Source organism: Ciconia boyciana, chromosome 6 (assembly GCF_034638445.1).
Source record: "Ciconia boyciana chromosome 6, ASM3463844v1, whole genome shotgun sequence".
NCBI lineage: Eukaryota > Metazoa > Chordata > Aves > Ciconiiformes > Ciconiidae > Ciconia > Ciconia boyciana.
The window spans coordinates 5,151,751-5,164,687 of record NC_132939.1 but is presented as its reverse complement, the minus strand read 5'-3'; the positions used below and the strand labels follow the sequence as shown (position 1 = coordinate 5,164,687).

General features: G+C 38.7%; 1 protein-coding gene across 1 annotated transcript in view; it reads right to left on the bottom strand.

The window, feature by feature from the left end:
• PRMT3 (protein arginine methyltransferase 3) overlaps positions 1-12,937 on the bottom strand; it is a 70,515-nt gene that overhangs the window by 16,409 nt on the left and 41,169 nt on the right. The window contains exon 13 of the mRNA XM_072864854.1: positions 10,275-10,361. Coding sequence (XP_072720955.1) covers positions 10,275-10,361 — 87 coding nt within the window. The remainder of the gene's footprint in view (positions 1-10,274; positions 10,362-12,937) is intronic.

Below are 12,937 nucleotides of genomic sequence, written 5' to 3'. Positions count from 1 at the left end.
CTTTTCGAGATCTTTCTGCTTTTGAGCTGTTTTGTCATATTTGATCTGCCTCAGGCCTAAGGGATCTCAAGCCAGCTACATAGATACCTACAGAATCATTAAAACCAGCAGACCTGGCCTTCCTAAAACCTGCCAGATGATTTTGTAGAACAAGAAAAGCAATCAGTAAGGACAGTCACAATGAGTTTCAAGGCTGAGATGGTCCCAGGCCTATATTAAAGTTTAAACTGGTAAGTAGTTAGCTACTGATACTGTTTTCTCTATTGCCTTTAGCAATTCATACCACCCATTCCAATACATCTGCGTCTGAAACTGATCATTCAATTAAAAGTTTTAGCAACAGAAATAGGCTGGGCTGCTTCTATGCTAAAATACAGGCAGGGCATGCAGGATCTCAGCATAGCTCTAAGACCTTTTTCGTAGAAAGCAAGCAAGCAAGGAACCAATCCAAGAGAAAGGGAAGCCTCAAATTTGCAGTTAATCTAGAAAACCTTAGTCTAAAGAGTGGGTGGGCCTATAGTCAAAGAGGAACCTTGTTCTTCACACCCAATTTAATGATTTTTTCATACCAGAAAAGAAGTTGACAGCTTCTTACAACCACCGGAGCTTTGCTTTAAGCAATCTAGGAATTCAAAGAACAGACCATTGTATCCTTACTATGATGATCTTGTTTTATTCATCCAGCACAGAATTAAATACAACTGTTAACAATTAATTCCTACCACAACATTTTAAATCCAGAGTGTAGCTTTTTTAGTTACAGCTCAGTTTTATAAATCTTTGTATGTTCAAAAAATTCAGCTATTCTAGGAGCAGCAAAACACTTACTTTTTCAAAAAAATCGGTCAATGACACTGCATCTTTAATACAGAAAGAAAGTTTTCTTTGCCATATAAAAGGCTTTAGTAAAGCCTTTGACACTGTTCCCCACAGCATTCTCCTGGAGAAACTGCCTGCTCATGGCTTGGATGGGCATACTCTTCGCTGGGTAAAGAACTGGCTGGGTGGCTGGGCCCAAAGAGTGGTGGTGAACGGAGTTAAATCCAGTTGGCAGCCGGTCACAAGTGGTGTCCCCCAAGGCTCGGTGTTGGGGCCAGTCCTGTTTAATGTCTTTATCAATGATCTGGATGAGGGGATCGAGTGCACCCTCAGTAAGTTCGCAGATGACACCAAGTTGGGAGGGAGTGTTGATCTGCTCAAGGGGAGGAAGGCTCTGCAGAGGGATCTAGACAGGCTGGATCCATGGGCCGGGGCCAATTGTATGGGGTTCAACAAGGCCAAGTGCAAGGTCCTGCACTTGGGCCACAGCAACCCCATGCAATGCTACAGGTTTGGGGAAGAGTGGCTGGAAAGCTGCTCGGCAGAAAAGGACCTCGGGGTGTTGGCTGACAGCCAGATGAACATGAGCCAGCAGTGTGCCCAGGTGGCCAAGAAAGCCAACGGCATCCTGGCTTGTATCAGGAATAGCATGGCCAGCAGGAGTAGGGAAGTGATCATGTCCCTGTACTCGGCACTGGTGAGGCCACCTCGAATGCTGTGTTCAGTTTTGGGCCCCTCACTACAAGAGAGACATTGAGGGGCTGGAGCATGTCCAGAGAAGGGCAACGAAGCTGGGGAAGGGTCTGGAGCACAAGGCTGATGGGGAGCGGCTGAGGGAGCTGGGGTTGTTTAGCCTGGAGAAAAGGAGGCTGAGGGGAGACCTTATCCCTCTCTACAACTACCTGAAAGGAGGCTGTAGAGAGGTGGGGGTCGGTCTCTTCTCCCAGGTAACAAGTGACAGGACGAGAGGAAATGGCCTCAAGTTGCGCGAGGGGAGGTTTAGATTGGATATTAGGAAAAATTTCTTCACCAAAAGGTTTATCAAGCATTGGCACAGGCTGCCCAGAGAGGTGGTGGAGTCACCATCGCTGGAGGTACTTAAAAGACGTTTGGATGAGGTGCTTAGGGACATGGTGTAGTGGTGGACTTTGCAGTACTAGGTTTACGGTTGGACTCAATGAGCTCAAAGGTCTTTTCCAACCTAAATGATTCTATGATCTTATGTCACTGGCAAAGTACTGGAGGATTCAAAGCTGCAAGAGAGTTCTAGTTATTTCTCCTCTCAACGTTTTGTGAAAAGCTTTACATAAAACATTAGAATTTCTGCTTCTACATGAAGCAGTAGGAAGTCTTCCTTGAAAGAGCTATGAAAACCTAAAATCTCTGACTGCATTACAGAAGCCTATTTCAATAGTCCCAAATGCAAGTGCTAAAAAAACCTAAACCAAAACAACCTACCACCCTTAAGGTATATTAGTGTAAGCCTTGCACCACTACAGAAATGACCTGGTATCCTACATTAATGTCTTGGGAAAAGAAAAAAAAAAGTCAGAAGTAAAGTACACACAGATGATGCTTTATACAATTTTATCTACAATCACTAGAGTCCTGTATATTTAAAAACAAAATCTCACAAATCTAAAAACCTATACAAATCAAAGTTGATATACCTGGTAATACAAAACTAGCTATAAAATTGTGATTTTGGTTACTATCTTCTTTTTAGGAATTTATATCTTCTCTTACACCTTAACTTTTTTTTTTATTCTTTACTTGGTGGTTTTATGCTGCAATGCACAACACGTATCTCTTATATTTAAGTACATTTCAGTGAAATAATTCTGTAAAAGTGAAGTTCAAAACATTTTCCTTTCATTTCACTTTTGAATGCTACCACAAATTGCAGTAGCTATAACAGTCAATCACAAACTTCTATTAAATATGCAATACTACAAAGACAGACATTTCCAATGTTTACAGCTTGAAAGAAGATTAAGTCCTGCCTTCTTGTTGTAAAATTTAAGACATGCAGCTAAGCAGTAAAATATAAGGAAAAAAAAAATCACAAGTAGCATCCTAGAGGTAATCACAGACACAAGCATATTAAAATGGAATATAGGGCTGGCCAGATTTTTATTAAAGGTGGCATCTTTTTTACAAGAAGTCAAACTAAACAAAAGGAACAAGCTAATAACACCCCCATAAATTCTAGATGATGTTTTACAACTACTGCCTAGGGGTTTTTTGGTGGGGTTTTGTTTGTTTGTTTGTTGGTGGTGCTTTGTTTTTGGTTTGTTTTTTTTTTTAAACGCATAACGATAACAGTTATTTCTTCCATTGCAGTTTTCCTCATCTTTTTGCTCCACCTTTGACAGCTCATTTACAACGTCACCAACGAATAATCAGCAAGAACTTAAGCCTTCTCTGGAAGAATCTTTCAAGTGCCAGTCTCTTGAATACCATGAAAGAGGAAAACAAAAATAATGACTTCTAAACTGGTAATAAATAACTGCAACTCTAGCCTGACACATGCTCTAGCCTCAAAGGATATTAAATATTAGGAAACACTGCAGAAATATTATTCTTCCTGTTCCCAAATAAATTGCCAGGAGAAAAGCAGAGCTATGAGGACAAAAACTCCAACCCCAGAACAAAGTCTCCATATTTACCCAGGGAACTAAGAAGGTTAAATAAAGAACTAAGGAAATATTTAGGAACAGATGTACATTACTGAGACTCCAAAGCATCATCCTATAAAGGTCAACAAAGAGTTCACTCAACTAGGAATAAAATATTCCTGAAATTACAATAGCGGCCACTAAATTCTACCTGATTTTGTCAAACCCAGGTTATGATGAAGAGTTCATGTAAAGTAGCTTAAGGTCTTAATCCATCACTGAGGGTTTCTAAGGTGTTCATGCAAACATACAAAAAAACCCCCTGTAAATGAAGCACATCCTCCCAGTAAGATTCACTTGTCTTCAACATACTATTCTTCCCTCCCAGATAAATTATTTTGAGTCTATTTTTTCCCCCATTTATTCATGTAACATGTACCAAATATATTAAGATCACAAAAAGCTTTAACATATGTAATAGATGAATATTAGTACATAATATTTATACTCTTCCACTTAGAGCCCTTAGCTGAAATGGGAAGAGGAGTCTAAATTTTAATTCAAATATATCTGAATACTAAGGCTTTTTTCTAAAGAAAATGGCTGGCTGTACATGCAGCATTTTAACAGGATAAAACAAATGAGACTGCTCGACTCCTTATGAGAACTCATAAAGGCAACCTTACCAATCCACTTAGGAACAAGGAAATTAAAAATTATCATCACCGCTATCACCTACAGTGAGTAATTTATCATTCTTGCTCTTCACTAGTATCATGTTCCAACAGTGAGTGGCTACAACAAATACAATTAGACAGCTGGCCACAGAAGTGGGAGATAATGTGCTTTTGATGGAGTTTATCCAAGCATGGAGATGGAATGTTTGTCATCCACATAGCTGAGTTGCTGTGTTTTTATCACAGGGAAAAGAAACCCCTCGCTATTAAAACCCAACAATTCTGTGTTTTAAAAAGACTAAGAATCTGGAGATCACTGTAGAGAAGGCTACAATAACTAAATAGATCAGAAGGACAAATCCTGCTTCGTAACATGAGAGAGTAGTCTTTCCTTCAAACAGAAATCAGGCATTCAAGGCGTGTTTAACCATGGTGCCCAAAGCCAGATTTCCAACTTTTGGCTTAAAAAATTTAGTTTCTCACCTAAGGTTGGAATTAAAGACTTATATGCTAATACTTATTGTTGGCTCCCAAGTGGAAGATTGGACATTAAGAAATGAAACTAACATTTAAGAAGATTTTAACAAGCAAAGATTTTTCCTTAGTCAAAATAATTTTCTCCAGTCAACTCAACTTCCTTTTTCCTCCTAAAGGTTTTAATACATCAGTCACGTCCTCTGGTTCATTATCCTTCTTTCACCCCCTTCCTCCCTCCCACTTTTTATACACATCCCCTGCTCTTTGACAAGATCTCCTGGGAGCAATGAAGAGATACTGCCATTTTCCTCCCAGGGGATATTGTTATTCAGCTAGGAAAGATCAACCTTGATGGGCTCACAGGGGAAACGCTCACAAACAAAAGAGAAAGTTTGTCAATTGATTTCTACACTGAGGGTAATCACCATTATATTTTATCTGAAAAGCTCACACAGTGATCAACTTAGAATACAATTAATGGAATATTTTCCTAGCAGCATCTACTAACTGATATTAGCCAGATGTCTCATTAAAATCAGCAGTGACAAACCCTAGCTCTTTACTAGGAAAATGCACTTTTGCAGGCTAATTAAATTTATTTTTGGCCATTATCTTTGTAAGACTGAAATCAAGTCAACTTGCACTAAAAGTGCTTTGAAACAATTTCATATAATGATTCCATGCAACCGTTTCATGCTTTGAAAATCTTCAATCTTTGAAAGCTAAAATAATGATAAATAAACTTAATGCTAAAAGATACTACTTTGTGGTAAACCACAGGAGGAATAAAAGAAAAATCAACAGAAAGAATACGTGCTCTGAAAAAAGCCTTGACTCCCCTTCGCCAAACTTGTGAAAGACTAAGCACCACATACAAGGTCACATTTAAAATGTTTATTTTTGCTCAATCTTTCCATATTTCTCAGGTTTATTAGGAATTTTTTTCTTGAAAACTTATTTATTTGCTTGAATACCTGGAAGAAAAACCTGTTTAGAGCATTAAGCATTTTTTTTTAAGGATATGACTCAAATGCATTACAGGATCATCTGCAATACACTTAGGGTACACCTACAGAAACACATCAGGCTGATCTGTTACCAGCATGACTTGATACTCTGCTAGGGGTTTTTTTTGGTCATACAAAAGTATGAGAGTAATTTAAAATAATTTACAGGTGGAAGGACGGACAAATCAGGTATGTGTCAATTAATACTATGCTCTTAGGGTTTGGGAACTACATAGTTTTGATATTTTGCACAAGCTCATCACTAAGTCTGAGCATTTATGTCCTTAGTCCATTTATCTAAAACCAGAAAACAGTTAGCCTATTGCCTACTGAACTGCATAGTTTTCAAACAACTACAAGTACGATGAAGTGGCATTATCATACAACCAGATAATTAGCCAAGAGGTCGGCAAGATGGCCTTCCAAGAGCAAGAACAGTGATAATATCTAGAAAGAAGAGAAATATCTATTTCAGCACTTGCATTATCAGTTTTCAGGAAGTAAAAGGTTTGTACTAAAAAGTGACAAAGCAAAATGGAGGCAGGGGGAAATCAAAGGATGAGAAAGAGGTGGGTGGCAAGTCCCAAAGGTTAGCATTCGGCTTGACAGGCTAATCTTCCTGTGCTCCCTCCAGCCAAAGAACAAAAAAAAAAGCTCTCTTCATAACTCCCTCCTAGGTGAAGCTTTCCCACAGCCTTTATGAAATCCTCCCAGAAGTGTTTACCAGAACAATTTACAAGAACAGAAAAAAAAGTATGGGGAAACCAAGAAGAGGTCAACTTCTCTGTTGAGACTGAAAATAAACACAGAGTTTCAAACAGGATCTACGTGGCGGGGGGGGTGGGGGGGGAGAATGAGGAAAAACTAAGGTCAGATTTTAGAGGTACTTAACATCTTGCCACAGAAATGAGAAGTGCAGACTCTCCTGCCTGAGGGGTCCTGAGGGTGTTCCAAGTCATAATCAAGGCAGATGTGGTAATAAGTTAGTAAAAAGACTGCATTATGGCTCTGATTCCTGTCAGCTTTTACAACTTACTGTCCTGTTACCACAGGTGCGCAAACAGGTTGATGGGAGGAAGCGACAGACCCCAACATGGCTAACGCCTCCAGAGTTGTCAGCTGAAAGTTGAGCTCTTCAACGATTAATTGTGTTGCATGCTCCAACTAGATGAGGCCACAACTCTTTTCTCCGAGTACTTGCTAAAACACTTCCCATCACTACTCAGCTTCTGCAAAAACAAGTTCAGCGACAGCAACCATGCGTTCCATGCTGCTGACACATCTCCATGTAAGAACATCTACCGTATACTCCTCTGCACCCATGCAGTGCCTTGGGAAGGAGCAGCATGGAAACCCAATCCCCACAACCCAACGACAGTGCAAACTAGTAGCTGATCTGCAATAGGATCCACAAAACAACTAACATATCACCGCGCACCTAAGCTTTCCACTTGTTTGGTCTTTAAAGACAGACAACTTAACAGAGGGAGTCCTAGTTCTGATGGTAACACTGGTCTGAAGTTAGCTTTGTCGTTGACGGCAACACTAGGAATAAGACAACCAAATCTGTTCTCACACTTGTACAGCACAAAAAGGGCTGAGAAAAAGCTGCTTTGACATTAACTTTAGGCTGTGAGCTAAAAGACTCTGCTATATACAAGCATATAAGGATGGATTTCCACATTTTTATTTTTGTGCAGTATTTTTTTGTAAATAAAGCAAGAATATTTTAAAGTGTTCATATTTTTAAAAAAATGCAAAAATCAGAACAGACAAGTACAAAAAGCTAGAATTTTGGGCAATATAAGCAGCTTTCTCTTTTTGTGCAAGAAATGAAAAGCCAGTAGAACAACAAAACATGGATGCAAACAAGAAAAACATCAAATGTTATTTTCAAAGGACAAATTGCAATCTTAAAGCATCTTCTCAAAAATTCTCAATATAAATAATGGACTTTTATTGTTCATTTACTGCAAGGTTAGGCAGCCTGATATGATGGATGAACTGTCAACCCCCAACTAAACTTCTACAATCCATCATAGAAAGAGTGGAAATTTCACTCAAAGTGTCAATAAACCTAAATGATGAAGTGCAAAATACTTTACAGAGTTCTGATCATTTTTTAGAACCTGCATTCACTGCAAGATTTCAGAAACACCACTCGTCCCCCACTTCCCTCCCCTTTTCCCTGGAAGTCATAAAATGCAGGTGCACATCTTGATTTGTAAGTCAATGATACCATAGAATCATAGAACAGAAATTAAGTTTTTGTAAAGATCTAGAGGTAGGGAAAACAACGTTTACAAAGTAAGCTATTTTACTCTACTAAAACATCAAAAAGATCGCCAAGATTTTGTAAAGATTTCTGTTTAACTAATCAGTTATTCAAAAGTGGCCACATTAAGAAAATTAACCCAGGGCTGCACTGGAGCTCGGTCTTAAATCAAAGCTGAGCCTGCCCTGAGGCAACTAGAATTATTCTATGATTCTATGACAACTAAATCAGGAGATTTTTTTTGTTAATGCACAATAAAATATATAGATTTCCATTTAATATAAAAAAAAAAGAGGTTACTGTGTCTTTACTAAATTTGGTGATAACTGACAAATAATTATGAAGTATTTGTACGTAGCTACTAACTCACACTAGTAACAATGCTTTAAATTATACACATGGGAAAACTTCACTTTATAACACCAACAAATTCTTATGCATCCTGTTATACAGCAGAAGTGGTGGCAAAGGCAGCAGCATGAACTAACATGCAGACGCATCCAAAAGCGGGTATTACATTGCTTGCCGTAGGTATCCAAGATTTTGTCATCAGCTTAAGTGTTTACATTATACAGCAACATATTCTTTGTGTCCCTATCAGAGGAAGCCTGCATCTCTTCTTCATATACACATGTGAAAGCCACATAAACCAGCTGTTGCACACTTGTCACAATATATTAAAAATCACCTCTTTGGACTTGATTCTGTGATGTGCTGTGACTTAAAGCTAAGCATGAAACTCCCAGTAGAAGTATCACAATACACTAGACTACAAAAATTTTAGCTTTTACTACAGATCTCAGAGCCTAATACAAACTTTGGTCAAATTTGACAAGGATATTTTAATAAATTGGTAGAAACCATTTATAATTGATGTTGAATGCAAAAGCATATTACTGCAATCATAAAATCTGTAAAAATTAGGTTCTTGCTTTTGCTTATCATTTAGTGTTTAAAACCTCAATGCACTACTTAAATCCAAGCCACCACCAGACTCTCTCATCTGTACCTCATCTTTATCCCAACTGCCCTGCCTAACAGTAACGGTACAAAAATCTTTCTATTTGATTCTTTTCTTCCCTATTCCAACAAAGCAAGCAAGCTGGGCATCATAACTAAGTAAAATCAAAAAGGTATCCTCACACAGGCACCAATCTAATAATTTCTAAATATTTACATTGGAATACCTAATTTGTTTTAGCTTTAAACACATTCATAACATCTTTATTTCAGAAGTCACTCACACCCTTACATGAAGCATGTTAAATACAAATATTTAGGTATCTTCCATGACTTATACTTCAAAAATGGAACACAAAACACAAATTGCATGGGCCCAGGCCCTTGCAGAAAAAAATAGGGGGCATTTTTCATTAATCCAAAAATCACTGTTTCTCTCCGTTTTCTCATAACTAGCAGATACTGAATGATCAAGACAAAAGCAGCAAAATTAATGTGTATTTATGTAAATTCATACTCAACAATGTAGGCACAACTTCAAAGAAGCGTTCAAAAGATGCCCTAGTACTGAGTTTTCATTTAATTCTAAAGCTCAGACCGAAAACTTCTTTTTTTCTTTTAAAATTTTCTTTCTTTTCATATTGACTAGTGTTTGATAAACAAATAATACTCAATTGAGTGAGATCACAGACTCAGATTTGCTGGAGATTCTCCACTCACTCTAATACAGCATAGTCTGTAATACTCAAATAAATAAGCTTGTATTTGTTGTAATTAGAACTCCCTTCCAATCAAATTCCACAGCCTTTCTAGAATTAGTGTTCCTTTGAATGTAAGTCATATTAACTTACATAAAGTAAAAATACTAACTTGCATACAAGAAATAAAGCAGATGCAGTAAAACCCCTGGTTATCAACCAGTGATTTAATAGATTCAGATTCTAATCATGTATTTGTTCCCCCTCAGTCTTCACACGTAAACTTCATGAACGGGCCTGTTTGAGAAACTGCTTGCCACATGAGCTGCCCTATGTTTATTACATGAGCCATAGTCTACCTTTCCCATATCTATTTTCTTTTTCACTTTTTACTAAACTCAGAAAAGCTCTTCTGAGAATAGTGACTGCCTCATTCTTGAGCACAGTGGTAACAACATGTCTGAACAGAAAACTCTTATTTCAGAAAATGGGCTAGAGAACAAAACAGAATGACCCCAATGCTAAGGCTCCTTATCCTTCCCTTTCCTCATCTACCTGTCTTATACTGTAACACTATTACTGGAGTTTTACATCTATCTCTTTACAAAAAGGGCTCATCTGACACCTCTATACTGCAGAAACGAATGTCTCAAGGCAAGGACTGATGATAAATGTAGCTTAATTAATGCACTATTAGTCCAATGCAATGCTGACCATATATAAAGAAACTAAAATTGTCTTACCGTACACTTTGTGCTCGTTGTAATGGTCAGGGTGAAGTCTGAAGAGAATTCTAAGTCTGGAGTGGATGCAGTATTACAGTCGATATGCTGTTGAAAGGAATAATACAATTCTGTCAGTAACAGTGCTGAATTTAACTTAAGATCTTCCTTTCCATTAAGGTTGTTTGGTTGCTCCCATAAGACGACAACTTTTCTAGGGCATTGAGCTCTCCAAAAGTGGGAAGAGACTTAAAAAACCACCTTATCCTATCTATACACTGACAAGACACCTATAACCTCTCTTCCCCAAAAGTCAAAATAAACACACTTTGACTAGTAGCAGTACGGAACGAGACATAGTAGCTCACTGTTCAAGAAAGTTGCTGTGGATGACAGCTGCCCATTGTGGAGATTAAATAGCTTTCACAGGCATCTTCACCTGTTTTACTCCTTGTTTACATAGCCACATGGTAAACTACAGTGTGAAACCAATATGGGTTAGAACTAGGCTTTTTTGATTTGCCAGGCTAATTTGTATTGATCATAGAATAACTGAGGTTGAAAGGGACCTCTGGAGATCACTTAGTCCAAGCCCCTGCTCAAAGCAGGGTCAACTAAACCAGGTTGCGCAGGACCATGTCCAAATGGCTTCTGAATATCTCCAAGGACGGAGACTCCACAACCTCTCTGGGCAACCTGTGCCACTGTTCAATTGCCCTCACAGTAAATAAAACAGTGTTTCCTTATCTTTAAAGGCAACTGCCTGGAGCTCAACCTGTGCCTGTTGCTTCTTGTCCTGCCCCTGAGCACCACTGAGAAGAGTCTGCCTCCACCTCCTTTACTTCCCCCGCTCCCAGGCCACACTGATAACCTCTCCCCTGAGCCTTCTCTTCTCCACACAAAACAACCCCACCTCTTTCAGCCTCTCCCTATATCCCAGCTGCTCCAGTCCCTTCAGCACCTTTGCCATCTTTCACCGGTCTCACTCCAGTACCTTCATCTCACTCTTGCACTGGGGAACCCGGCACTGGGCACAGCACTCCACAAGTCATCTCCCTGGGGTACAGTCATCTCTCTAGGGTACAAGAGAAGGGGCATCTCTTGGTGCACAAGTCGTCTTCCTACTGCAGCCCAGGAGGCTGGCTGGCTGCCTTTGCCACAAGGGTGCGTGTTGCTGGCTCATGGTCAACTTGGTGTTGACCAGCACCCCCAAATTCTTCTCTGCAAAGCTGCCTTCCAGCCATAGGCCCCCAGCCTCTACTGGTGTGTGGGGTTATTAACTCCGTCCCCAGCTGCCAGATTTTGCATTGCCCTGAGCCCTTGGCACAGGACCGCTGTTGGCCCATTTCTCCAGCCTATGGAGGTCCTTCTGAATGGCAGCACAACCATGTGGTGTATCAGTATGTGAAATATCAGAGTGACACAACAGAGGAGAAAAAGCCCACGAGGCAGAGAACTGCTTCACTATTTTGAAATTAACACAAAACAACATTCAGGATAACAACAATAACATTGTCAAATCAGATTGCAACTTGCATTTCAATATTCTAATTTTATTTATATGTACATATTAAAAAAAATAATCAGAGTTTTTAAAGAGCAGTAAGTTTCAGTTGTTCATAAAAATTCCACTACATTTTTTTCACTGAGTTTATGTACTCAGTTAAAATGCTTTATCCAAGAACGCCATATACTGCTGAAGTTAAAGGTTATATACATTATTAATCAGTATTTCTTGATGCTGCCTCATCTTTCTTTAGGGAATGTTTTGCTTCCTGAAGAGTTACATTATAAACTATACAAAACAAGCAGCAGCTAATCTGAGCAAGCACACTAGGATATCTTCTGTAATAATCATATGATAAATTGGAACATTTTTAAGCTTTCCCTCAAAAATATAATCCATTTGTCCTGTGGAATGGCTATTGATTAAAACAATTTACTTATAATGCCACTGTTGCTCCACTCATTAATTTTACTACTTTGTACTCTAACTCCAGCAAATGAGCTCATGCATTGACTTTAGGTTATTTTAAAAACCATGATTGCTACTGAGAACAAATGAGTATAAAACCATTAAACATAACAGTTATGCAAAATGCTGCATGACAACATCTGCTAAGCATATACACCTGAGCTGGACAGTGACTGCTCATGACAGTATATATTAGAAAGGGACCTGTACTATTCCCAATAAACCATTTTGCTTCTAAAATGATGCAGCTTATAAACTGCATTGGGCACATTTAACTATAGTTATTGTTATCAACACTTTCCAGATGTTGTTTTAATTTATTTGTTTGCCTAACAAACTGATAGAACTCAACTTATCCAGCTGTTAATCTAGAGCATGTTATATGTTCTTCATTTTCCGTATACCAAATTTGACCTATTTGCAAGAAGTATTCAACTACACTTCCACTTGAATCAGAACATAAAAAATGTTATAAAAAATGGCAGGTGAGAAAAGTGCCTATGCCTCACTCGTTGCACAATCAAACCTGTCAGATGGCTAACAATTACGGCCTCAAGATTCTTGCCCTCAGTACCTCTCTTTTGTGCACATTCATTCACTAAGCGTGGAATTTATCTTCCCTAGAATGACAGGTCTACAAAGTGTATTTCAACAAGTGAGTTGATCACTCTACCCGCTCCTTACACTCAAGGAAAGCAGACACTTGTAA